Below are 26,086 nucleotides of genomic sequence, written 5' to 3'. Positions count from 1 at the left end.
TAGGGGGTATGGTGCTTGGGTTTTATTATTATTATTATTATTATTATTATTATTATTATTATTATTATTATTATTATTATTTTAAAATCCACTTTCCTTTTCTCTCCAGCCCCGCGTGTCTGCATAATCCACCAGGTGGCCCGAGCACCAAGCGGCAACAATGATGAGTCACATGACGTTCACCTAGGTTTTATCCCCGGTACGAACCAAGCCTTAAAAGTTTAACTGAGTCCTTCAAAAATGGGCATGGTCTTCATTCCAGTGAAAGAAGGATGGACTGTAATTTATGCCACAAACAAAACACTACGGTTGTAATTCCAAATGGAGAGAAGATCAAGGATGTCTTGGAGAAGCTCAGCGTCTGGCAGCAAATACGGCATTGAAACAGGAGGTGGTGTTCTATTTATATAGGTACATGTATTTTACAAATTGGTGATGGATGGATGGACTTCTGAGAAACAATTTGTTCCAGGTCTAATTCAAATGAAGGTTGTCATTTCTGTAAGCCCCACAGTTTCAGCCATCTGTACACCAAGCAACGCTGCAGATACTTTTTTTCTTTAATTTCAGAGGGCGAAGACGAAGTAAAAAAAGTGCAGTTCTTCAATTAAAGTGCATGGATGAGGTAAACTAATTTCAAGAGTCTTGAGTTTATTCAATACTGGCTCAGACTGGAACCATTCTGCCGTGTATCTGCTGCATTTGGGTTCTCATTGCCTGGACACTGCTCAAGATCTTATTCTGGTGTGTGATAGCTGTGATGCCAATTCTGGCCAGGTCGCTGTAAGTACAGGGAGAAAAAAGTGGGAGAGGAGAATGTGATGAGGGCTGAGAATCTCTTTTCTGGGCTTCATGCAGACATGCATTTGAATCAGCCACAATTAATACAGCACAACAAGGCAGGTGTATTAAAATGTTTAATTAAGCAGCTGAATGCAACAATATAGGTGCTTTATAGAGGCTGTGCAAAATTACACTCAGTCAATCAAAATGAAAGGCATTCCAGTTTTCTTTTCTTTTAAAAAATGAGTAGGATGATTATGCAGCTCAAAGCAAAAGAAGCAAAATACTATGAAATCTAGATTTACCCTTTTGTGTTACATCGCTGAGTACTTACTCCTGGTTCATGTGCACTACAGCCTCTAGTGTGGTATAACCAGCAGCAGTGAAGTTATCCTTATACCGGTCCATTTTAATGGCCTGGAGCCAATCACCCACCGATACCATGGCGGAGAATTCAGGGGAGCTTGGATCCAACAAGGCAGTGTTAGGTCTGGAAATGGAACGCGAAAGTGTAGACAGACAAGAATTATTAGAGAGACAGCCTGACTCAGAAGTCAAATGGTCTAAGACAGGCGAGGGGAACCGAAGCACCAAGAACGGGCTTCAGATGGAATCACCAACGTCAAATGTCATCATGTGATTTTTCACCCCTAATTTCATAAAGCTGCAAAAGCATGTCTCAATCACCCTATTTGTTCTTAACTTCATTTCCCACATTTGTTTTATGTGGACCTCTTAATGCATTAAGGATCAGAGCAGGTCTAACATCCTAGCCTGGGGTAAAGAATGGGGGAGCCCTTGTGGCTGAAACCAGCTCAGTCTTTGAAGGAAGGGTCCAGTCCCTGCCAGCACTGAATATCATAGACTTTAGTTCAGCAACTATGGAAACCCTAGTGAAGGATGCGTAAGGAAAACTGTGAGCTTGTAACCCGCCAGACTTGATGGAAGCAGAGAAAACAGCAAGAGTTCAAGTCCGGCATGCTTCCAGCCAGGTTTGCAGGCAGGCTCAGTGCATTCAAACAAACTTGGGACAGCAGGGAGTTAATCCTCTCTTTAATCAATGCAGCCTGACCAGCACGTGTGCCAAGACTGGCAGGAAGAATGGCCACTTTGATCACTGTTTGGATTGTGGAATGTGCTTCTCGTTTTCCCTTGCTGGGGCTCCTAAAAGAATCATTTCAACAAATTCCAAGCCCTTCTTATTAACTTATTTATTAGTTGATGCATTTCTCAGGCCAGGTGTTTTACATTAGATCACTGTCAAGAGGGACTAGAGTTCAAGGCAAGTATTCTGTCATCCCTCTCGACACTGATACAGAATAAATAATCTATTTATGGAAAGTATTTCTTAAGAGAATTATAGTCATCTTCATCTCAAACTACATAATAATCATAAGGTAGACATTAACAGGGTATTTTATACCACCTTTATTATAATTACCTGTATAGCAACCTTGCTACTTGTTAAGTTCTATTTTCTTGAACTCCCTTTCCCTAGAAATTATAGAATGTGGTTGATCTTAACATTTTGACCTGATTTTCACCCTGAGACTATGCTGCTTGAATACGAACATCTAAATCAGAATTATATCATCACTACTGAATTTTCAACCAAAAAAATCCTTTTCTTGTAAAAACAAAATTAAGTCCCTCTAGTGGCTTAACTTTCTACATAGTAGAATTAATCAAATCCATTTTTCATTTTCATTGTTACCTAAATTATCTTGATTTGCATTACTTCTTTTTTTATATCGATATGTTAACAAAGACTTGCTTTATCAATCAGTTTTGTGTCCAAATAATAGCTTGTCTTTGTGACCTTTCTTTTTTTGTCCATTATTTCAATTAAATCCAATTTTCTGAGTAAAATTCTGCAGATTTTTATGGTAAGAATCATCAAGATTTCATTCTTTTCCCAATTTTGAGCCAATAACAAACACTACCACATAGAATTTTAGACATTAGTGTTGAATGTTTACCAGGAATATTAACGAACAAAAACCAAAAGTTTGCATTTACTTCTAACTTTAAGCCAAAGCATTAAAAGGGCCACATGGAGGTTCTAGGTACCTGACAAGGTCAAAATGACCTTAGAATGAAAATACCCTTACTCAGTATGGATGAACTCTAAGGGTCATTCTCAAGCTTGTTCTGGAAGTCTTTGTGTTCTTTGTGGAACACTGTGACATTTGCCTAATTTTGTGCTGAATCACATACCATGTTATACTACCTTCCATTATCAGCAAGCAGTAAGAAGCATCAAAGCTCTTAAGTCCCATCAATGAGAAAAATCTAGAAGTGAGAAAAGTGTGTCCAACAACTCAATTTGTTCTGTACTTTGGTGCAAAGCACACATTATACAATGTTAGCAACTAAAGAGTTTATACCAGCAGGAGAAGCCCCAAGTACCAAAGAACCTTCAGACAAAATAACGTGGCATCCGGAGCTGGAGATAAAAAGCTGGAGGAATTTTACCTTGGAATAAAAGAAACTAGCTACACCTGGAAAAGAGGCCTTACTGCCATCTATTTTCACCCTCTTGGAGAAGAGAAGAACCAAAAATAGACCAGAAATGATGAGGGATTTTATTTTAGGTTATATAGCTACCAGTGGCAGAAGTGAGATGTGAATTCAGCCCAGTGTTATTTCAGGAGAGCATGGTCATTAACTCTTTGTATGGTGGCTAGTGGTACAGGATCTGAAAGTCTAAGAGAACACAGGGTATCTCTGCTGTTCACTCCCAATTCTTTTCCTCACATATTGTAATGGTAAGCGTATTCCTTCTCCTCTAATCTGTAGGCTAAGTTTTCAAGAAAAAGACTGCAGAAGAGCATCCTAGTGCCGGCCAAGACTGGAAGGGCTTGGATACTATGGGCAAAATGTCTTCCTACTTTTAACTCAGGGTCTTGATGAAAGAGAAGACTTTGAGAAACACAGATCTGGAGATGAGTAGAGGCCTCTCTTCCTGCGGGCCTGAATCACCTAATCCTATTATGCCTGTCTTCTTAAACCATTTAACTCCTAACAATGGTCAATGGGACTGGTATCTAGGTATTAGGTAAAGCCCAATTTCCAGGTAGAAAAAGGTCCTACTGAATTAATTATAAGACCTGCAGTATCTTTATCTTCTTTCTGGACTGAAATGCTTCTTTTTGCTCTTTTCAATGAAGTAACTACCTATTTTACAGGTTATTCAATCATTTTAGTTTTTAAAACTCTTCTCAAATATTCATCTGCATGCTTTGTAACTTGATCAGTTTTTATCTTGGTCCTGTTTCCTTCCCCTCTTGAAAGACTCAGAAAAGAGCAACTTTAAGAACTGAAACCCAGGAATCTCTTGCTACAATTCACACTTTATTAAGTCGATTTAAAGATGTCTTCGAATTCTTATTTTTTGCTAACTCCATGTTCCTTCCCCTTTCAAAATATAGCATCTAGTAACCTGACCATCTTCCAAAAGTACATTTCATCCATCTTCCTAAGTTTTCAGGTCCAGCCTCACAAAATAATCACTTGAGCTGTTCCTTTGTCATTGTTGTTGTTTTAAATTTGTTTTTCTGACTTCTGTTTGAGGCCTGACAAGTACTAGGGTCTTCAAAATGGTGAAAAGAACTACCATAAATACTCAAGGAGGAAGAAGCCACCCAGGTTGCAGACAGCTGTGAAGTGGCCTCTGACTAGAAGGCAGGAATTAAACTGAGTCACCACTTGCCTGCCATCTCTGATGTATTCTTTCATACATCAGTATTAAGTAAGCACGGCTGACCTGGAGCTCTCGGTCCCCGTCCTCTTCAAGCTGTTGGGATTGCGGATGAGTTTGTCCAACATGTTGACAATCTGCCCAAATTTAGGCCTGTCGCTTCTCTCCTTCTGCCAACAGTCTAGCATCAGCTGGTGGAGTGCAATGGGGCAGTCCATTGGAGGGGGCAGCCGATAGCCTTCCTCGATGGCCTTAATCACCTATCAAAAAAGCAAAACAAAACCAAAAACCCAGAATGGTATGTTAAGCTGCCAGGAAAGCTGTTGTTAGAGGTTCACCCTCCTGCTCAGCAAGTTTCCTGTCCATTAAGCTGCCAGCAAGCTTGAGCATGGGAATGGCTCCAATTCTTTCACAGAAGCCAGAGCTGGACCTGAGTATTGCTGGCAACAGGGCAGGGAAGCCAGCTGTTGCTATGAGGGGTTCTCAAATGGTAGACAATGCCCATCTGAAACTCCAAAGTGAAGAAGCATCAATGTTCCAAAGTGGTTAGAACCTAATCAGATCAACCACATGGTGTTGGCCTGGCCCCGAGAGACCACAGGGCGACGACCCTCTCATTCTTCTATCAGCTAAACACTCTTAGCAAAAGAGACCCTAGCTTAGTGTTAAAGGCATTCCTTAGGAAGCATTAATAGTTGCCTACGAAACAAAAGTCCCTTTGCGTCACTTTAAGCCTCTGTATTCTTGCTCAGACAGCTGGTGGGTCAATACCAGAGACCAACTTCCAGACCTTCCAATCCAGAAGACACTACCTCTCTCAGAAATAGCACATTCCTCAACCCCTCCAGATGTGCAGCCATTTTTAGTTTTGGAAGACCAAAATATACCAGTTTACCAATTCTGTGTCTCTTTCTTGGTCTCAGTTGGCTGTCAACTGACCCTGTTAAAGGTGCTCAAAACTAGATTTAAAATTTTAAAAATAATTAATAATCCTTAGGGCATTTATATTTTAAAGAGGACCCTTACACATCTAAGGAAAGAAGTGGTAATGGTAGGTGATAATTGCCTCCTGCCCAGAGCGGTCCTCCTGCCTGATAAGCCATAAATCATTCCACAGGCTTTCTTCTAATTCTAATTTTTCTAATCTATCTTCACAGGTATTACAGCATTTCTTATTGGCTTTTCTCTAAACCCCCCTTCTTCAGGATGTGAATTCCAATAACACAATATGATATGACTCATGCCAAATTTAAAAAGGGGAATTACTTCTTAATTTCTTGGCTACTCATAAGCTGGGTTTACGGGTATCCTATGAGATTCTGGAGGTGATTTTCTTTGGGGATTTTTAAAGTTTTCATTGTTTTAAATCAGTCCTTTTTCTACCCCTACTAAAATGACAGCTCCTAGTGAGACCACCACTGGCTGCAGCCATCTTAGTGATCATGACAGAGTCCCCCTGAGGTGGGTCTATTACTGCTCAATGACTGGCCTTCAAGAGAAAATAATCAATTCAGTTGGGCCCAGTTTATATGTACCAGTATAACTGTGGTTCTTTTAACCAGGATACTGTTTCAGTTTAACAATCATCTTGTGATTTATTAAGCCCTCTGAACCCTTTTCTCCCATGTATTTTTTGCCAACCTCCTACTGTATTAGTATTAATTTACTTCTCCTTCTAAAGTAGACTTCTATATGCTATCTAACTGAATGTGATTCTATGTATTTCTGGCAATGACATTAGGTCAGTTTGATCCTCTGACTTTCTTTTATCTTTCCAGGTGCATGGTGCTGACTCTAGATTTGATGAAAACATTTTACATTGAATTGATGAGAATGCAAGCAACACTGGGCTGATGCCAGGTTAACACAATTTGTTACAAACCCTCAGACTGCTTAGTATTCTTTCATTAGTTCCCTATCCACTGCCAGCTTGGAAGATGGCTTGTGGGTTAACAAAGCATATTTTCTCAGTTTACTGCTGAATGCTTTGGGGGGGAAGGCCGAGGATTAAAATAGACAAAAAACTTGATAAATTTGACATATTCTTAACAGTTACTTTGACTCCATTCACCATATGCCAAATGAATTCTACCCATGGAAGTAATTCTCCAGTTACATTTCCTGTAGATTCCTGTTCTACACAGACTCCAACAGAGACAAATACACGTGAATGATAGATCAATATTATTTGTGGGAGAGAACTGGCTTCAGATGCTTTTTCATGGATAAAGGCAGACAACTGAAAGTTTAAACCAACAAAATTATTTTAATATAATATAGAAGCTGTCAAAGCTACAGGTCTGAAAATATTTAGGGCGGGAAAACTGACAACATCTTTAGATATTCTGCTCTTATGAGCATTTGGCCACCACTCTCAAATGATATAAAAAAAAGCTTAAATATCCAATAATTGAATAAGTAAATACAGGCACTCCTCCTTCTTCTAGGTTGTTGGTCTTTGTTCCTCTGAATGTCTCTAACTCAAAACCAAATGTTACTATACAAGAAAGGTACTTGATGGTGTCTGCATAATCACATCAAACAATAGATTACACACTGTTCACTCCCATAGTCTGTCTCCAGCCTGTAATTATCTATCAGTTATGCTAGCTGCTGTTTTTCTTGCTATTTGCTATGAACTTTCCTTTATAATTTATAGATACTACAGTGTCAACACTACCGTTCCTCTTATTCTGATTAGAGAATTCTTTTTGCCCCACTGGACACAGAATGCATTAGCTTCTGTATTGCTCTAAACATTCTTCTACTGATAAGGCAACATCCTATTTCTTGAGTGCACCTGGTTTTTCACTTAATTGTCAAGGTTTTGCAACATCCTGTTGTTTCAGGACAAGGCAGATGATCAGGTAACATTCCACATCAGAGAAATTTTTTTTAAAAAATTTTTTTGTAAAATACAATTTTTATTGATAAATTGAATACCACACATTCGTAAACACACTCTATGATAATATTTTACCTCTCATATAAAAAAATTAGGAAAGTTCAAGAAATGGCTATTTGTTCTGATTTCCAACCCTTCTAGAACTAACTAACACCTTCCCAGAATTAGCTAATAAGTGTTCTAGGAAGATCCCCCCGGTCTAGGTTTGTTTTTTTCCTTTCTCACTGGAAATGTTTGTAATTAAATTCTATTACTCTGGAATCTTATTAGTGTCATTATTGAATGCTTTTCTAAAATTGGAGGCATTGTGGATACTCCCTTACAAAGTAGTCCAGATGGTACATTTAAAGGGATGTGTATAATTTACAAAGGGCCATTTAGTGAAGCTTTATTTTAGAGTCCTCAAGGGGCAAGCTCTAATTACAACTTTGCCAGCTTTAAAATATTCACTAATTTTCTTCCAATAAACCTTTCATGTCAGTTTCATCTCATGTGAAATTTGTGTTTTTCAGATATCCTTGCATTTTCTTAAAATTCAAGGTTTAATTTTATTTCAGTATGGGTTTGAAAGTTAACAAAGTAAAAGTACTGTTCCATATCACTAATCGATCAAGCTATGCACATATCTATCTATCTTCCATATTATAACATTAAGGCTTTGTAATTTTGGTCCTCAAAATCCAGGACAGTAAGTTTTAGCTAGATTACTAGACACACCTGTATTAAGAATTTTAAGTTTAATGTATCATTTCAAGCTCAACACTTACTCCATCATACATTAATGCAAAGACATATATTTCAGAACATAAAGACTTACATCTTGATTGGACATATCCCAATAGGGTCTCTCTCCATACGACATCACTTCCCACATGACGATCCCGTAGCTCCATACATCACTTGCTGATGTGAATTTACGATAGGCAATTGCTTCTGGCGCAGTCCACCGGATAGGAATCTTGCCACCCTGTGAACATCCAAACTCTAGGTTATCCCCCAAGTACACTGACGTGCCATTTTAGTTTCTGAATGTTGTTACTGTTTGCTAAGCAGGGCAACAGCATTCCTGAGACAGCTTTCCAAACAATAACAGGATATTTGTTTATTCTAACTAAAATCTTCCAGGTTGAGACAGTTCTCATATGTTTTCTTTAGTCACAGGGAAGTAAGCAACTAATATGTTTAATTATTTTTTAAAAAGCCTACCTATTATCTAAGCTCTATTTAAGGCAATACTGTAGAAGAAAGGACATTTTAGGTTTTACAAAATACACGTTATCCGTGGTATATAACAATGGATGTGCAGCTGACAGTAATTTTAAATTCTTGTTAGATTCTCTCACCCAGCAGCACAAAGGCAGTACTTAATACTGCTTTGGAAATCATGACCTAAAAAAGTTAAATATGAACATTTCTATCCATCCCACTGTCATCCAACTCCTATAGAGCACGAGAAACATGACCAACGTAGCTAGAAGATAATAGGCTAAACAGACTCTTGGAGGAAGTCAAATAATACCAGATGCTAGAACCATTATTAATTTTAATGGCAGGAGGGCCAGATTTTGATTATTATTTACTTTTCTAAAAAAACCCTGCAAAAATGGTAAAGCAATTGAATATTACCCAAGAAAAGTTTAAACGTCTCAGATGTCTCTTGTTTGATTATGCTTATGTGCAAGGTATTTTTAATGGAGCTTCAAATTTCTTAGGGTTCCATCTGGGGAAATGAATTCAACTTCAATTCAGACCCTTAAGCTGTTCAAGAGGACATAATTTAAAAGTTTGCTTTATTAGAGCTACTAAACAGGGCAGTAAATTGTACTGCAAATTGCATTGATTCACTGCAGTTTACTCTGACAATACACTGTATTACATTTATGTTTGTTCCATACAGCAAGACACTTGTGCTGCCTTCTGCTTTCCTTAAATATTTTGGCTATATAAATGTATCATTCTAGAAGCTTCCTTTTACTTTCCTTTCTCCAACTACTGGGGAAAAATAAAAAGTCTTTAGCATGGACAAGGATGTATTCTTTCCTGAATGAATGGACTTTGAATTCAGAAGAGGGTATGTGTAGGAATCAACACTACAGCCAAAGAAACTGAACACTACCAGAAAACACACACACACACACATACACACACCCCCAACAAACTATACCAAAAAACCCCAATGCTTACCATTGTAGATGCAAAATGGTGAGCATTAAAAGAAGAAAATGGCTGGTCTACTTCATGTTGATTTTAACAGTGTTAGCCCTAATGGACAATAACTTTTATGATTCTGTGTTTATTCCATTAGTATCTTATATTCAGATTGTCCGGCTAAGATAGCATAGCCATTAACTGTATACTGATAACTCTTAACTGTGCCTTAATCCTGGCTTATCTACCAGTAGTAAAACGCAGACCATTAGATACTGGGAAACCTTGCGTAGTGTAAATGTTTTATAAATCCTGTATATACATTCTCAGATTCGGTAGGCAGCCGACTAGAAATATTGTTCTGTCCTGTTTAAAATATGAGTTTTTTTTAAATAATAAAAAGGAACCAAGTAGAAAATCTAAAACAAACAAGAAGAAAGGAAGGAAGGAAGTTAGGTTAAGTGTGAAAAAATACAATAATAAGTGACGCTCTAACTTGTGGCTTTGTAAAGTGGTCACACAACTAGAGGCTGTTTCAAAATCCCTCTTGGAAACATGGTTTAAAAATGGATGCATGGCTATGACGGGGCTCTGAAGGATGAGGAAACTTGTAAAAATCACAAAGGTTTAAACGTCAAAGTGAGAGGAACAGTTTCATCAGAGTCAAAGACCAGAGGTCACAAATCTTTCTTACCCTGGTGGTATAAGCTGCTTCTGGATCATCCTCTAGCACTCGGGACATGCCAAAATCAGACACTTTGCAGACCAAGTTGCTATTGACCAGAATGTTCCGTGCAGCCAGATCTCGATGCACGTAGCTCATATCAGATAAATACTTCATCCCAGACCCGATGCCACGAAGCATGCCCACCAGCTGAATGACCGTAAATCTGCCATCATTCTTCTGCAGAGGAAAGAAATAAGGGACAATCTCATTAGCATTAGGCCAAATTAATTTTCACCAAGCATTTATTACGTGGATCTTTTTTGATATCTGTATCCGGTGTGCAGTGAAACTCAATAGGATTTCCGGGCCTTTTTGACCAAAGCCACTAATTCATGAGTAGAGTATATCCTAGGAGCTGGGTTTGCTTCCTGTAATAGATGGAAATTATCCAACTGTAATGAATCTATGACTTAAACAGCCCCACGATCCAAGAATAAATCAAATACTACCCTCCTTGTACGTGGATTATTGAAGAGCCTTTAAAAATCACATCATTCTCTATTTCTCCTCTTCTTCCTTTGCCTCATTAGAAAAACGTCCATGAATACAACCAAACAGAACAAATACTCGAAGTCTGTTAGAGTTTTCTAAATACCAACATTCTTGGGTTTAATATAAAGTAGTCACATACCCTGAGGAATGCATCCAAGGAGCCATTCTCCATGTACTCTGTTATGATCATTACTGGTTTACCTAGAGTTTCCAGAAAGAAAAACACAAAACCCTTGATGAGCACTGCAGTTAATGAGATAAAAATGGGCTGTGCACAATTTTCCTGCCAGGACACCTGTCTTGTGCGATCTAATTTAATTAAAACAAGCCAAGCTTATGCCTCAGCTGTGGGGAGCTAGGAATGAAATATTAAAAGGACGAGTAGGTTTAAATTCCATCTGGAAGGTTAACCCTTTGGGTGGCTTGTTGACAACGTCTTTAATAAAGTGGCCTCTGGTATCCAGGGAGCACATTGATGGGTATTTGCTCTCTCAAGCAAATGGAGAAGAAGATAAATGGCCTGTTTAAAGGAGAAAAAAATCTTTAAGACAATTAATTAATTCTGTCCCCAGAAGAGCCACTTGTGCAATGCTAAAGGAATCAATGAACAGAGAAACTTTTTTTTTTGTTACCTATTTAGAGGAACCCAAGGTTCTGGGAGCTATGTTGGATACTACATTACCCAGACTCATCTTAAAGCTCAAGCATGTACCATCTTAGCTTTTCCCCCTCCCTCACTCAGGTCAGGGGCTATATCCTTTCTTTTCCCTTTTCCTATCTATAAATAAACTCAGTCTATTTGCTTCCTTAAGCTGCCAACCTCAGCAGCAGCAACAGCAAAATCACAGAAAAGGGTCAATAAGTGATTCATCCTAGGCAGCAAATTTAATTCAGGACTAGAACCTTTGTGTGCCCTTCTCCCTTTTCTAAGCAAAGAAATCAGAATGATTTTAAGGTTTTGAGAGAAGTGGGAAACACTTTCATTTCACTTTGGTTTTCTTTCTGAGGACCTTAGGAAATAAGGACCATTCTTTAGTTTCTTAATCCCTGGCAATGGACTCAAGGTCTGAAATTCCTTCTTTCTAAAGGGTATTTGTGGCAGCGGGGTGTAAATCTTCGATATTTTACTCAGGCAAGGGGTAAAGCCAAGAGAACAGAAGAGTTCCTGTGAGGAAAATAAAATGTTAGTTTGAAAAATCAAAAATATTCATTGCTGTCCTTGTGGACTGTTTGGACAGAGACATCCAGTCAGGGAAAATGGGCTGGGCTGTGCCACTGCCGGAAAGCCCCCAGAATTATTCTAAACGAGTACATTTCCCACCCAGAGCCCCTATCAGATGAGACTCTGTACTGGTGTGGGGAAAGGAGAAATGTCTTCATTTCAGAGGCACAATTTTAGAAGAGCAGACGTTTTTAATTTCACTGAAGTCTCATTTATCCATTTGTTCTTCGATTGAACATTTGGTACCGTGCCCAAGAAATCTTTCTGAGGCAAACGTGCTGGATTAGAAAACACCACCACGAACATTTAATTTTCAAGTGATGAATGAAAGCAGGCAGAAAAAGCAGGAATCTCGGCATAGACCAAAGGATGGGTCAAAACCACTTCTAATCTCTTTCCCCTCGGCTGGAGGGAGTGGTCCCCGTATACCTTTCCATCCTCCATCAATATTATTAGGAAGCCTTTAGTCCTCAGGCTCATTTACCCTCTGCATCTGTGACCACATAGAACAAATGCATCTAAATGAGTTTTAATGAACCTGCCTCAATCAAATGATACTTTGTCAATTCATGAGAAGGGGTGACTCCCCTGATGGTGCATTAACACCTACTTCCATTTCACCAGATCCCTCTGGAAATGTGGGGAAGCAAGGAGAAGATCCGCGGGCTAGTGGCGAGAATTTATAGTCTCCCTGTCCATTTACAAAGTTACTCAAGGAACTCCAGTCATGAATTCAGACTCTCCCACTCTTTCACCCTCACACCTCCTTAGTCTGTCGGCACTATCTTCACAATTATTCTCCATTTTTTTGTTTATGAAAAGTATCCATTTGTCAGAATCTTTATGAGCTCTACAAGAGAAATAAAGATGAATGTCTCCATAAGCACAGAAGGGCTTATGAAATGGGTCCAGGTTGGGCTCCAGGGTAGAGACAGACCCTTTCCCAGAACAGGCAGGGAGGCAATGGGGAGGGGAAAGGTCGGGGGTAAGGGGATGGCTCCTCTGGTGGAAATTTTAAACCATTTTAATTCAGTGACAAGTGCATTATGCAAATGCATCCAGTCGTTTGTAACAGTTACAGCTGTAATAGCCACGGGTTTTAGAGGTGCGGTGGGACTTTAACACAAAGATCCCGTTTCTTCGCTCTTCTGCAGAGGTGCTACAAAAATCACTGTCTGCCCCAGGAAAAACACCCCAAGCTGAACAGAGCCTCCTTTTGAGAAAATGGACCTGCAGAAGTATTTAAAGGGAATGTTATCTTTTAATTAATGTAGTGAAGGGCTCTGGGCAGCTCCAAAGGCCACAGGCCACAGAAAAAAATATCCTGTCTGTAAAACTCATCTTAAAAAGCAAATAGAGCTATTCTATGCTAATTATAGCCTTCACCTTAGGTGAAAAATTATATACCTTTAGCACCAAAGTTCCTTTTTGAAAGGATTCCAAAGATGGGGAAAGATGTACTTTTTAAGACATAATAATGTCAGTTAACACTTAGCTTTTTTTTTTTTAATTTGCTAAATAAGCATTATGCCAAACAGGCTAAATATTCTATTCCATTTTTATCTCTATTTTACAGATGAGGAAACTGAGAACTTGAGCAACTAGTCAAGGCTTCATAATTTACTAGCAGTAGATGATGTGTAAATCTTTGGTCACTAGGCCAAAGGTGCTCAAAGTGTGGTTCCAGGGACTATAGCTTGATTGACCTTGAGCTCTTCAGAAATGTGAACTCATGGGCTCCCACTCACTAAATCAAACCTCTGAAGATGAGGTCCAGGAAAGTGTTTTAATGAGTTTTCCAGAATTCTGATGTATGTTTAAGTTTGAGGACCTCTAAATTAGTGTATATCTGCTCTCACTTTTTAGTAATTTCCAAATTTTCCCTGCCTAAAGATTGTGTACCCTTGTGTCTTACTGCCCCCTTAGCCCCAGACCTAACATCCAACGTTTACACCTCCACTTCACCCACTGCGGCAGCCACTCTGCACCGGTTGATGGAGGACGCTTTTCCCAGGCACCTGGAATCTAATGGCACTTTGGCTGTCCTGGACACATAGCCCCAGGCTTACAAGATCCTTGACTTGTAGTAACTGTATTAGGTACTAAGGCTTCTGGAACAGAGCCACCTTCAATAGTAACCATTTCAGCTGCCCTGTCCATGTGGTGCTTTATAAGTTGGTCTTAGCCAGTCTTACAGGTGTATTCAGGGTCTGCTTCACAAAATGCATCTGTTGAGCTGTGTCGTATTTTAACTGAAGCGTGGTTCACGGGCTGAGCGAATGCTAATGGACTAAAAAAGGAAGGTGCAACCAGGTGTTACTGGAAATAGGTGCTGAACTGCAACTACAGCTGCCATAAATCAGGCAGAGCAGACAAGCAAATCCCCCAATATAATAGATTACCAAGATGCACTCCCTGCATCTGGAACCGAAGCTTCGAACATAAGGTGTGGTGAGGTTTTGTTGTGTTTTATATGAAAAGTACTTAAAATTTATTTTGCTTACCATCTGCTTGCACCTATCCTGTGACAATCAGTTTGGTCTAGCAAAGATTCGAAAGATGGCAAGGCACACCAAAAATCTGCAGTATTAATTTCGCTAAAATCTCACACAAGCTGCCTTGGAAATAGGGTATCAGCCTACACCATACACCCATTTAGAAATGACTACAAGATTAATGACTTGTCCTGCAATGATTTCCTCCTATTAGCAATCAGTGGGTCTGCTCCATCTGTCATTTCCCTGGAAAGAAAATGTGTGTTTAATTTGCCAGTAACTTCTAACTTGGCTTTGTAAAGGGAGCGACGCACATACATTTGGTGACAACGCCTTCCAAGTGAATGATATTTGGGTGGTCAAACTGTCCCATGATGCTGGCCTCACTCAGGAAGTCCCTCCTCTGTTTGTCTGTATAACCAGCTTTCAATGTCTTGATAGCCACGTAGATTTCTCTTTTGCCAGGCACTTTGAGACGCCCACTGCATACTTCACCAAATTCACCTTTGAGAGAGAAAAAGAATTGACTCTGAACCAGAAACACGTTCAAGGAGAAGGAATAACAGCCAATAGCTAACATTTGTTGAGTGCTTATTATACACTAGGCACTGTGCTGGTGTTTTATGTAGATCAAGGAAATTTCAGGTACACAGATATTTACATATACAGGCACATACACTACATTCTAATGCATTTATATAATCCACATACATATATTTAATATCCACAAAGAAAATAGGCTTATAGACACAGACACTTACCAACTCCTATGACTTTTTCAATCTTAATGCAGGATGCATCGATTTCTTTGGCAAATTCTCGAACTGCTTGGTTGGGATCTTCATACGTAAAGGGATCCACGTAAGTTCTAACACCTGAGTAATAAACACACAAAAGGTTGGCGGAACACTTCTCAGGAACCACTAATAAACTGAAGTTCTCTGGGTCTAAAAATATTCAGCACAGAAAAAAAATTTCTTAGCATGAGAAAAATACTTAGTGTAGACATAGGAAAATATTTAAATTCTTGCTCTGGTTTTCGTTAGTGGGTAAACAAGAATTGTTTGCTACTTAAGAGGCTGTAGCTCTACTGAGTTCCTGGAATGTCTTCACACTTCAGGGATGAAATTTTAAAAACAACCTATACCGTGGAAGAAAAGAGAGTCTCTATAAGGAAATTTGGAATGTGTTATCTAAATATTGCTGTCCCAAATGCTGGAGAGGGTGTGGAGAAAAGGGAACCCTCTTGCACTGTTGGTGGGAATGTAAATTGATACAGCCACTATGGAGAACAGTATGGAGGTTCCTTAAAAAACTAAAAATAGAACTACCATACGACCCAGCAATCCCACTACTGGGCATATACCCTGAGAAAACCATAATTCAAAAAGACACATGCACCCCAGTATTCATTGCAGCACTATTTACAATAGCCAGGTCATGGAAACAACCTAAATGTCCATTGACAGACGAATGGATAAAGAAGATGTGGTACATATATACAATGGAATATTACTCAGCCATAAAAAGGAACGAAATTGGGTCATTTGTAGAGATGTGGGTGAATCTAGAGACTGTCATACAGAGTGAAGTAAGTCAGAAAGAGAAAAACAAATATCACATATTAACGCATATAGGTGGAACATAGAAAAATGGTACAGATGAACTGGTTTGCAGGGCAGAAATTGAGACACGGATGTAGAGAACAAATGTATGGACACCAAGGGGGGAAAGAGGTGGGGGGGTGATGGTAGTGGTGGGATGAATTGGGAGATTGGGATTGACATGTATACACTAATATGTATAAAATGGATAACTAATAAGAACTTGCTGTATTAAAAAATAAATAAAATAAAATTCAAAAATTCAAAAAAAAAAACTAAACACAATTAAAAAAATAATAAATAAATATTGTTGTCCCAATCAGTTGCTCACATCCTACCCACCATCTCCAGCTTTCTTCCCTTAGGGAAGATGATAGAAACTTTCTCAAATGACCTGTGTTACAAGATATCATCTTTTGCCTCATATCTGGACCAAAAATTGACAACAATTAACAACAATTAAGAAACTAAGATTAAACTTAGGTTAAGTGGACGAGAGGGATAGTAACTGCTATTTGATTTGAAAATACAAACTCTGTATTGGAGTTACACTTTTATTCTGTTTTGGAAAGAAAGTGCTGTAAGAAAAGACATTGAATTTCACCTGGAAATTTTGGCGAGTCAATGGTTTAAATACTAGGAAGGGTAATTCGGCCACACCCCATAGTCACTGGTAAACTGAATTTGGAATGTGAGCTCTGGGGCAGCCAGAGATGTCCGGGACAAGATGCATTAGAGATTACTGGGAACTTTCCACTGGCATTCACACCCCGCCTCTCCCTGCTCGAGCTCCTGGGGCTTTGGGGCGTTGAGAGGTGTAGGATACCGGTTGGCCCAAACCCTTTGATTTTCCAAGACTGTCAGTTTTGTCCTCATCTCAAAAAAATGCATCATTTTTGTTTTTAAAAATATATACCACATGCAAATGAGAAAGTGTGGTTTTAGAAAGGAAACAAGATGAACAAATGGAAAATTATCAGACACTCCATGACCCTTCATCACTTCACATGCTCTAGCCAAGAAAACCTTTCTCAGGATTATTCTTCCAGCTCTTCTACCTCCCTGTGCTAATAAGGTAGCTATTAACCACTCGGTGTTATTTAGATATAAATCAGTTAAAATTAAATAAAATTTAAAATTCACTTCCTCATTCACACTAACTACTTTTCAAGTATTCAGCGGTGCTTGTGGCCCCTTGGTTAATGCATTGGATGGTGTAGATAAAGACCACTGCAATCACCTCAGAAAGTTCTCATGGATAGTACTCCTGGAGAGACACCAACCACTGTCCATTCCAGAGTCTTCTATCTTGTTCAAGTCATTCAGAGCCGATTCTTTGAATTTAGTCTTTGACTCCACTTGGACTATCAAAATAACTAAACTCCACTAAAGAAATATTGATAGTCCTGAATTCCACAGCACATATTCTGTGGTGTGTTCAATTTCTTATTCTATTGTCTCCAAAATGTTTACCTTATAATAAGAGAAAAATTGTTACCTTCTAAATCCTGCCACCCAGCTACAAAAATGAGCCAGCTAGACCAATACTTTTTCAGGTTGGAGGATAAAATAAGGAAAAAGAAGCATCTAAGGAAATTACCCAAACTCCATCTTTAATTTCACTTAAAAAAAAAATACCAATCACCTATTTCAGTTTGAAACCCTGAAGTACATTATTTGGGTAATTTCATGAAAGGAATATAATATTAATAGCCATGTGAATATTATTTAGACATTTCTAAACTGAAAACACGAGACATGCTCTAAAAATAAAATTACTTTTAATCCAGTTTTCTGTACCTTGGTTCAAATGTTTCTCTTCATCTGCTTCTTGTTTTGCTTTACTGTATTTACTCCGTCTATTAAAAGATAAAAAACAATATTTTCAAAAGCTGTAAACCACAAGTTCTCTACTACCATAATATAAGTCAGGCAGATATGTAATGCACATTTCACAGATGAGAAAACTGAGGTTTATGGGAGGTGAAATAACAGGGTATGTAACTTGTCACCACAGAGTCTCTGCTCATAACCACAGTATTAAACTGAGGTGATACAGCAAATATTTTATAATACAATTATAATTTTAAATCCCCAGGAGAAATTTATTGTATTGAAAATAGATTAGAAGTTTACTGGCTAATTTCCCCACATACATACTCTGAATTAAAATAAGTTTCCCTAGGTGAATTCTGCATACATCAAAGGCAATCGTAGTCAGTATGTGATAAGTAATAGTAAGCCCTGTTGCTTTCACCACAATAACTACTACCACAAAAAAACTCATTATCCTATTATATGATATTCTTAAAACAATAGTTTTGTGGTTATTGGCTTCAGCTGCTGCATACAAATTCCTAAATGATTAACGACAATTTAAAAGGTAAACATTTGCTTCGTACTGGATTACATTCCTTAAGAGTTTGTAGAAAACTTGCAGCAGTAAAAATAAGGATTCAGGACTTCCCTGGTGGCCCAGTGGTTAAGAATCCGCCTTCCAATGCAGGGGACTTGGGTTCAGTACCTGGTCAGGGAGCTAAGATTCCACATGCCGCGGGGCAACTAAGCCTGTGTGCTCTAGAGCCCGCGGGCCACAACTACTGACCCCGTGCGCTCAGGAGCCCATGCGCCATAACTAGAGAGAAGCCGGCGCACAGCAACAGAAGATCCCACGTGTCACAACGAAGATCCCGCAATTAAGACCCCATGCAGCCAAATAAAAACAAAACAAAAAATAAGTTTCCATTTGTCGCCTAATTCTTTTCTACCAAAAACAGTGTATGGTCCCACAGTTGGCCTTCTGCTCTCCGTGTCCCATAGGAGTGAGATCAGGCTTGGTTATAAAAAGTCTTGGGAAAAAGAAATCTTGAATATATATAATTCTTGAATCAGTAATCTTGATACATTATACATAGACACATATATATGTGTCTATGTGTATGTATGTTAAATTGGAAAATCAATTCAGTCCATATTAAAACTCTGTAAAGTTGGAAGATGAGACCATATTAGTGAATAAAATATGTACATGTATGTTTTTGGTCAAAAATGTGAAGTTTATATTGCACTTTATAATCATCTTGTAATTTTCTTAGAGCTTTAAAGATGAGGTCAGTCAAGACTCTTATATATGAGGAAACAGGCTTTGTGGTGACAAGAGTCCCTGGAGGCCACAGGGGGTCGCAGCAGTGTGGTCCTGTCTGAATCTGATAACCTGAACCCCTGCCCTTTGAACAAGTCAAGAAGGGCAGGATGGTCATGGAAAAGAGAGAGGGCCATGCAGTGTCACCAGAGAGCAGCCCAGTCACAGTCACGTGTCCCAGCCCCTCACCCACATTCCTCTCCTAATTGTCAGCAACGCAGGAACCAGCTCTGCAAGCAGACCCTCAGAGCCTACAGATGTTCCTCTGTGTGTATAATTCCCTTGCAAATAATAATACTTGGCATTTTTACACTGCATTTAACTTTTCAAAGTGCTCTCATCACATATATTATCTCTTCCCCTAAATGTTTGCAAAGCAGGAACCAGCTCAGTAAACAGAGGCCTCAGTTACTACAGTTCACTTCGAAGTGTGAGTCATTCAGTCCCAAATAATAGCTTGCATTTTTACTTTGTATTTAACTTTTAAAAGAGCCTTCACGTATAACATTTCATGGCATCTTCTCAACAACCCTATGAAAGCAATCAGGCAGACAGACACATGTTCAGTCCCATTGTACAGATGAGAACATGGAGGCAGGAGGGCAAGTCATTTACCCACGACCCTCCTAGCAAATACAGGAGGAGTGTGTCTGCCCCGTCCAGCTCACTACCTCACATGCCTCTCCCAGAGTGGATGAAGTTATATGATGATAGCTGGTGAGAGTTAATTATAAGTTATAGCACATTTTATATGAGTAAATCCACTTAAATTGGATTCCACTTGCTCTCAAAATCCATTGCTTCATCAAAGAAGCTAAACAGGTTTAAACATCCAGAAACCAAACATTTGTATGAAAGATGTAGTCCTCTCCAAAACTCCCCTTCCCCTCTCCTTTTAAAGGAAATATAAGAGTGTTAGGTCAGGGACTATGAAAATAGCATTTTATGTCAGGGAAATGCGTGCCTAGGTCCCAAGGGTGTGATAGGGTCCTGCCAGCCCGGGAGATTGTATCTTATCAGAGCTCCTAAAAGCATTATCTAAAATTACAAGTATATATTTTAAACCACTTTAGATCTCGAATACTGATTTGAATTTCTTTCCTTTAAAGAAGAAAAAAATGCATCGAGCAGGGAAGCTTTTGTCCCAACTTTAAATTGTCAGAGTTCATCAAAAACCCTTGTAGATACCAAAAGAAAGGAGCATCCTCAAGCAGCCCAGGAGTGCCATTTTCCATCAACATATTCATGAAATCTGTGCAAAGCCAGAGGAAATGTAAAATGGCAGGGATCATTACAAGGCTGACCTGCCCATCCCCTCCTCAGGCTTCTGAACATAGAAGGAGGAAGTAAATTAGAGGAGAAAGTGTATTTTTTTTTCTATAAAACTCTATATGTTTATTCCCTCCCCGCCAATGTTTTATGTTTGTTTGTTTGTTTCCGGTATGCGGGCTTCCTCACTGTTGTGGCCTCTCCCGTTGTGGAGCACAGGCTCCGGACACGCAGGCTCAGCGTCCATGGCTCACGGGCCAAGCCGCTCCGCGGCATGTGGGATCCTCCCAGACCGGGGCACGAACCCGTGTCCCCTGCATCGGCAGGCGGGCTCTCAACCACTGCGCCACCAGAGAAGCCCTGTTTTATGTTTTTGATGTCACAGTTTACATATTTTTATCTTGTGTATCTCTTAGCAAAGTATTGTAGTTATAGCTGTTTTTACTACTCATGTCTTTTAATCTTCATACACGCTTTGTAAGTAATTAGCCTTACAACTTTAAATTATTCTGATTTTTACTGCATATTTACCTTTACCAGTGAGATTTATACTTTCATATGTTCTCCTGCAACTAATTAACACCCTCTTGTTTCAGCTTAAATAAGTCCTTTTAACATTTCTTGTAAGGCCAGTCTAGGGGTAATGAGCTCCATTAGCTTTTGCTTGTCTGGAAAACTCTCTCTCCTTCAACTCTGAAGGACAGCTTTTCTGGTAGAGGTGTATTTTTATTTTCATTTTTTTTTTACATCTTTATTGGAGTATAATTGCTTTACAGTGGTGTGTTAGTTTCTGCTTTATAACAAAAGTGAATCAGTTATACATATACATCTGTTCCCATATCTCTTCCCTCTTGCGTCTCCCTCCCTCCCACACTCCCTATAAAGAAACTTTACTTGGAGTGTTACTTGGAGGAGAAGACCCCGGTAGAGTACAGGGAATGCTGACAAAGAAACACAGGGATTACTGTTCAAAAGCTAATTGTAGCCTATTAGCTACTTAATAATACCTTTAAAACTAAAAAGCCTGAGTCCTGCTCTACCTTTGTCACCTGATGACCCTTTCTCCTTTGGCTCAGGGTGGGACAATGTGCTCGTTATTGTCCAGAGAAAAGAAAGCCTATGGAAGCTTAGCGTTGGGTCAGCCAGCCCAGAGGAAACCACATCGCCTAAAAGAGTGTTAAATTGACATCCAAGGCAGATCACCTGAATAACAGAAGGAAACCTTTGTGGAAGGTTTTCTAATTATTGAGATGTGGGCAAGCTGATTAAAAAAAGGGGGGAAGGAGGGGAGTGGTTTGTGAGTGAATGCTCCAGAAGGAAACATGGAACCTTTTAACTGCAGGAGGTAAAGGGACTCCTCTGCAGGTGAAACTTTGAAAGCCTGTGACTAAGCTCGCCTCTGTCAAAGGGAGGCGGAATCAGGGTATTAACAGACATTGTCCAGGGACAGCATGAGACCCCAGCCCTGCCCTCCCAACCAATGTGTTGTTCCTGGCACCCTGACTACCCGATAAAATCAACAAAATAGTGGAGCAAAGCGTGACAGGGGCCAGCGCGCACCCCACTTTTACTAAAATACTGACTTCCCTGATCAAGTCGATGGATTTGATTGATGGGGCTCACTGTTCCAAAACTAATTAGCAAAAGGTAAGTAATTTATTCAGCTAAAGTGCAGATTAAAGAAGATAAAGCAATGTAATAACTAGCATAGCTCCAGGAGGACACTTTCCAGCATTTAACGGCATCACCTATGAAGATTCATCGAAGTTATTCTTCTTTTTCCCCTTCCTTAGGCTGTCATGGTTCTTGCACCAAATGATGGCTAAATGTTCTTCATGAGCAACATCTTGACATGGGTGGGATTGAACCACACGAGTGCACACAGGTTGTTTAGAAATGTTCCCGCAGTACCATCTGCCAACTAATGGTAGGAATTTACATGACTTCATCAGAGCCAATTTAGGCTAACATTTAAGTGTATTCATTCTTATGTGACCATAATATTACAATTAGGACACCGGGGAAGATAGAGTCTGAATGGTGACTGTTTTAGCATTATGGGAACAGTTTCAGCTCCAAAGTGGAAAATCGTAACCTTCCAAAGAAGATAAAACTAACTTGCAAGGTCTGACTTTATAGCATGTGTTAGATTGTACATCAAATCACACATCACACATGGTACCAACATCATGAAGAAGACTCCTGAAGCTCTGGTTTGCTACAATTGTCAATGCTAATTTTTTTTTTTTTTTTTTTTTTTGTGGTACGAGGGCCTCTCATTGTTGTGGCCTCTCCCATTAGGGAGCACAGGCTCCGGATGCGCAGGCTCAGCGGCCATGGCTCACGGGCCCAGCCGCTCCGCGGCATGTGGGATCTTCCCAGACCGGGGCACGAACCCGCGTCTCCTGCATCGGCAGGTAGACTCTCAACCAGTGCGCCACCAGGGAAGCCCATCAATGCTAACTTTTTTTTTTTTTTTTTTTTTTTGCGGAAGGCGGGCCTCTCACTGTTGTGGCCTCTCCCCTTGCGGAGCACAGGCTCCGGATCACAGGCTCAGTGGCCATGGCTCACGGGCCTAGCCGCTCTGCGGCATGTGGGATCTTCCCAGATCGGGGCACAAACCCGTGTCCCCTGCATCGGCAGGCGGACTCTCAACCACTGCGCCACCAGGGAAGCCCCCAATGCTAACTTTTGATGTAGGTCAATGTTCTCAGTCCAGAAGACATTAAAATAATCTATCTAGGCCAGTACTGGAAGTCAGGAGAGATGGACTCCTGTCTTGATCAGGCAACTAACTAGCTGTGTGACCTTGGTGCAGTAAACTGTTTCACCTCCTGTCCAGGCCTCAAGTTCCTAATATACAAGATGCCAGTAGTTTCCTACCTTGAGCCGTATGTGTACCTCCTTCACAAATTTTGCAATAGTCATTTCATTTTTTTCTTAAAATCAATTAATTCACTTCTTTAATTCAAGTAAAAGGGGTACTTTATAACCCTAACATAAATGGAAACCCGGCAGCACCAGAGATCATCAGAAGGTCAGTAGAAATGCCACCTATGGCTGGTTATCAGGCAGTACTTGTCTCTGGTCACCAAACTGTCCTTTAGAAAAGAGGAACTCATCTTGCATTCTAGTTCTTTCTTAAAAGCGTTTCTCATACATACTGAACAATAAAATACTATTTGGGGAAGACACACTGGCCTAAAGCAACCTGAATTAATACTATTTAGGATGCTTGGAGGTAAACTGATAAAATCATTAATATAAAAGGGGGAGGTATTTGTCAGAGGAATTTAACATAGTTGATCACTAAGTTCATTAGTCCTGAGGTTATGACCTTATCATTGCATTTTATGATGTCATTGTTAATGGTCAAAAATCACTTTTAAAAGCAATAAAGTGGTTACACTGGAGATCACAAATGTGAACCTACAGGAGTATAAGGAAATGGTGCCATGTTGCCAACAGAATGTGCTTATGCAGTTTAGGAAGACTTCTAGAGACAGCATTACATAAATACAAGAAATGTTGCACCTTAAACCACCCAGATGGCTGGTACAATTACATTCTCTGAAAAGCTGACAGAATCCTTAAATTATAACGTATGTGATAAGTGACACAGGAAGACACTGATCAAAGATGCCTATAAAAAATGTAAGTTAATTTCCTCAACATAATGTGGATGGAAAAAACATACAATAAATCTAAGTCAATGTATTCTGTATATTATTTTAAATATATAAAGAAAATTTATAAATTTAGGAATTTCATTCTTTCACTGAGATCCCCAAATGTTTACAATTCCAAGTTGGACAAAAGAAAAAAAGTAGATCTTTTCATTGGAAAAATTAAAGATCACTCTGACTTGCCTAAAGCTCATACTTCTCCATATAAAGTAAACATAATAAAATAAACAATTGCTGTAAAAAAAAAAGCAATCCAGCAAGATACTAGCTGTGAGCCTGAGGCCATTTCCTCTTTCTTAAATGACAAATTAGCAAACAGATTTGCCTTTGAAGTAATCGGAAGGACTGAAACTTTTCTCACTGTGTGGATCTCTGCCCATCTACCTCTTAAAACAATCTCCCATGTCATCAGCAGTGTGGGGAATCACCCTATAAGGGGTCCGTCCCTCGCATCCATTCTGCCGTCAACTATCCATGGCTCTATGAGGCAAGAAGCAGCCCCATCATTTTCCAGGCTAGGATGTTTCATCTGTTGCTTTCCCAGATGGCTGGCTACAGGGTGGTGAGATGATTTTAGGAGTACCATTTACCATCTTTCATTTGTACTCTCACTAAAAGCATGGACCAGACTTTTGTCTGCACTACCTGTCTCTTCTCTTCTCACCTGTTCTTGTCCCATCTAAACATCTGCGGTCCGTTACGACAGAGCACACAGCCTACTTGTGGAGAAGAATCAGCTGAGTGTGCACTGGCTGCGCAAAGCCTGTCAGCTACCTGGCTCCAGGCAGCCTTTCCATGACAGCTTTATGTCCGACACTAAAGAAGAATCAATAGGAGGCCAAGGGGTTGACATTTCATTTTCTAAGAAGTGATCCATTGAGGACCAATCACCAAGCAGTGTTTATCAGCCTTGGGAAGTAACATTTTTTTTTTAATGGGGGAGAAGGGACAAGATCATGGCTGGGTAACTTGACAGGCTCAGTTCTCTAAGGTGGGGACTCATAATTGGAAATCCGATCAATCCTGCCTTATATAATAAAGTGATCAATAAAAGCAGAAAGGAAATTAAGTCATCAGGCTTGCGATGTTATTTTCTATAGCTACACCTTTTTTTTGTTTGTTTGTTTGTTTTGTTTTTTTGCGGTACGCGGGCCTCTCACTGTTGTGGCCTCTCCCGTTGCGGAGCACAGGCTCCGGACGCACAGGCTCGGTGGCCATGGCTCACGGGCCCAGCTGCTCCGCGGCATGTGGGATCTTCCTGCACCGGGGCACGAACCCGTGTCCCCTGCATCGGCAGGTGGACTCTCAACCACTGCGCCACCAGGGAAGCCCCTATAGCTACACCTTTTAATAAACTTGTCTTCCTGTATTACATTTTCATCTGCTTTTCTTTTTTTTTCTTTTGTCAAAGAAGAACATCTGAAAAAAAAACTTATTATAACGAGCTGACTTATTTCTTTTTTTGTTGTTGTTGTTTTGCAGTATGCGGGCCTCTCACTGTTGTGGCCTCTCCCGTTGTGGAGCACAGGCTCTGGAAGCGCAGGCTCCATGGCCATGGCTCACGGGCCCAGCCGCTCCGCGGCATGTGGGATCTTCCCGGACCGGGGCACGAACCCGTGTCCCCTGCATCGGCAGGCGGACTCTCAACCACTGAGCCACCAGGGAAGCCCGAGATGACTTATTTCTAATTACTCCTGTCTGACTGCTGTATTTAGGATAACTTAAAATACAAAAAACAAGCAAAAAAAGTAACTCTAAAGGAAAGACAGACTACAACTAGAGAATGCCTCCAACCAACATCTTGGTTGAGATTCGAGACGAGACCCACTTTCTGTAAACAAGTGTTCTCTCAAATGGTTCTGAACATTCTGGGGTGCTGGATTTCAGTCAAATATTTTTTGCAGTGGCAGTTA

General features: G+C 39.8%; 1 protein-coding gene across 1 annotated transcript in view; it reads right to left on the bottom strand.

Annotated features, from left to right (window-relative positions):
- Positions 1-666: 666 nt before the first annotated feature.
- The window catches only part of EPHA4 (EPH receptor A4), a gene marked incomplete at both ends in the record, with an annotated part of 138,391 nt that continues 112,971 nt past the window's right edge, over positions 667-26,086 (bottom strand). Inside the window, 9 exons of the mRNA XM_079710441.1 lie at positions 667-781; positions 1,118-1,273; positions 4,550-4,743; positions 8,206-8,355; positions 10,231-10,440; positions 10,895-10,956; positions 14,791-14,976; positions 15,234-15,347; positions 17,877-17,935. Coding sequence (XP_079566567.1) covers positions 667-781; positions 1,118-1,273; positions 4,550-4,743; positions 8,206-8,355; positions 10,231-10,440; positions 10,895-10,956; positions 14,791-14,976; positions 15,234-15,347; positions 17,877-17,935 — 1,246 coding nt within the window. The remainder of the gene's footprint in view (positions 782-1,117; positions 1,274-4,549; positions 4,744-8,205; positions 8,356-10,230; positions 10,441-10,894; positions 10,957-14,790; positions 14,977-15,233; positions 15,348-17,876; positions 17,936-26,086) is intronic.

The sequence above is a fragment of the Hyperoodon ampullatus genome, assembly GCF_949752795.1.
Source record: "Hyperoodon ampullatus genome assembly, chromosome: 8".
NCBI lineage: Eukaryota > Metazoa > Chordata > Mammalia > Artiodactyla > Ziphiidae > Hyperoodon > Hyperoodon ampullatus.
This window is presented reverse-complemented; position numbering and strand designations above follow the sequence as displayed.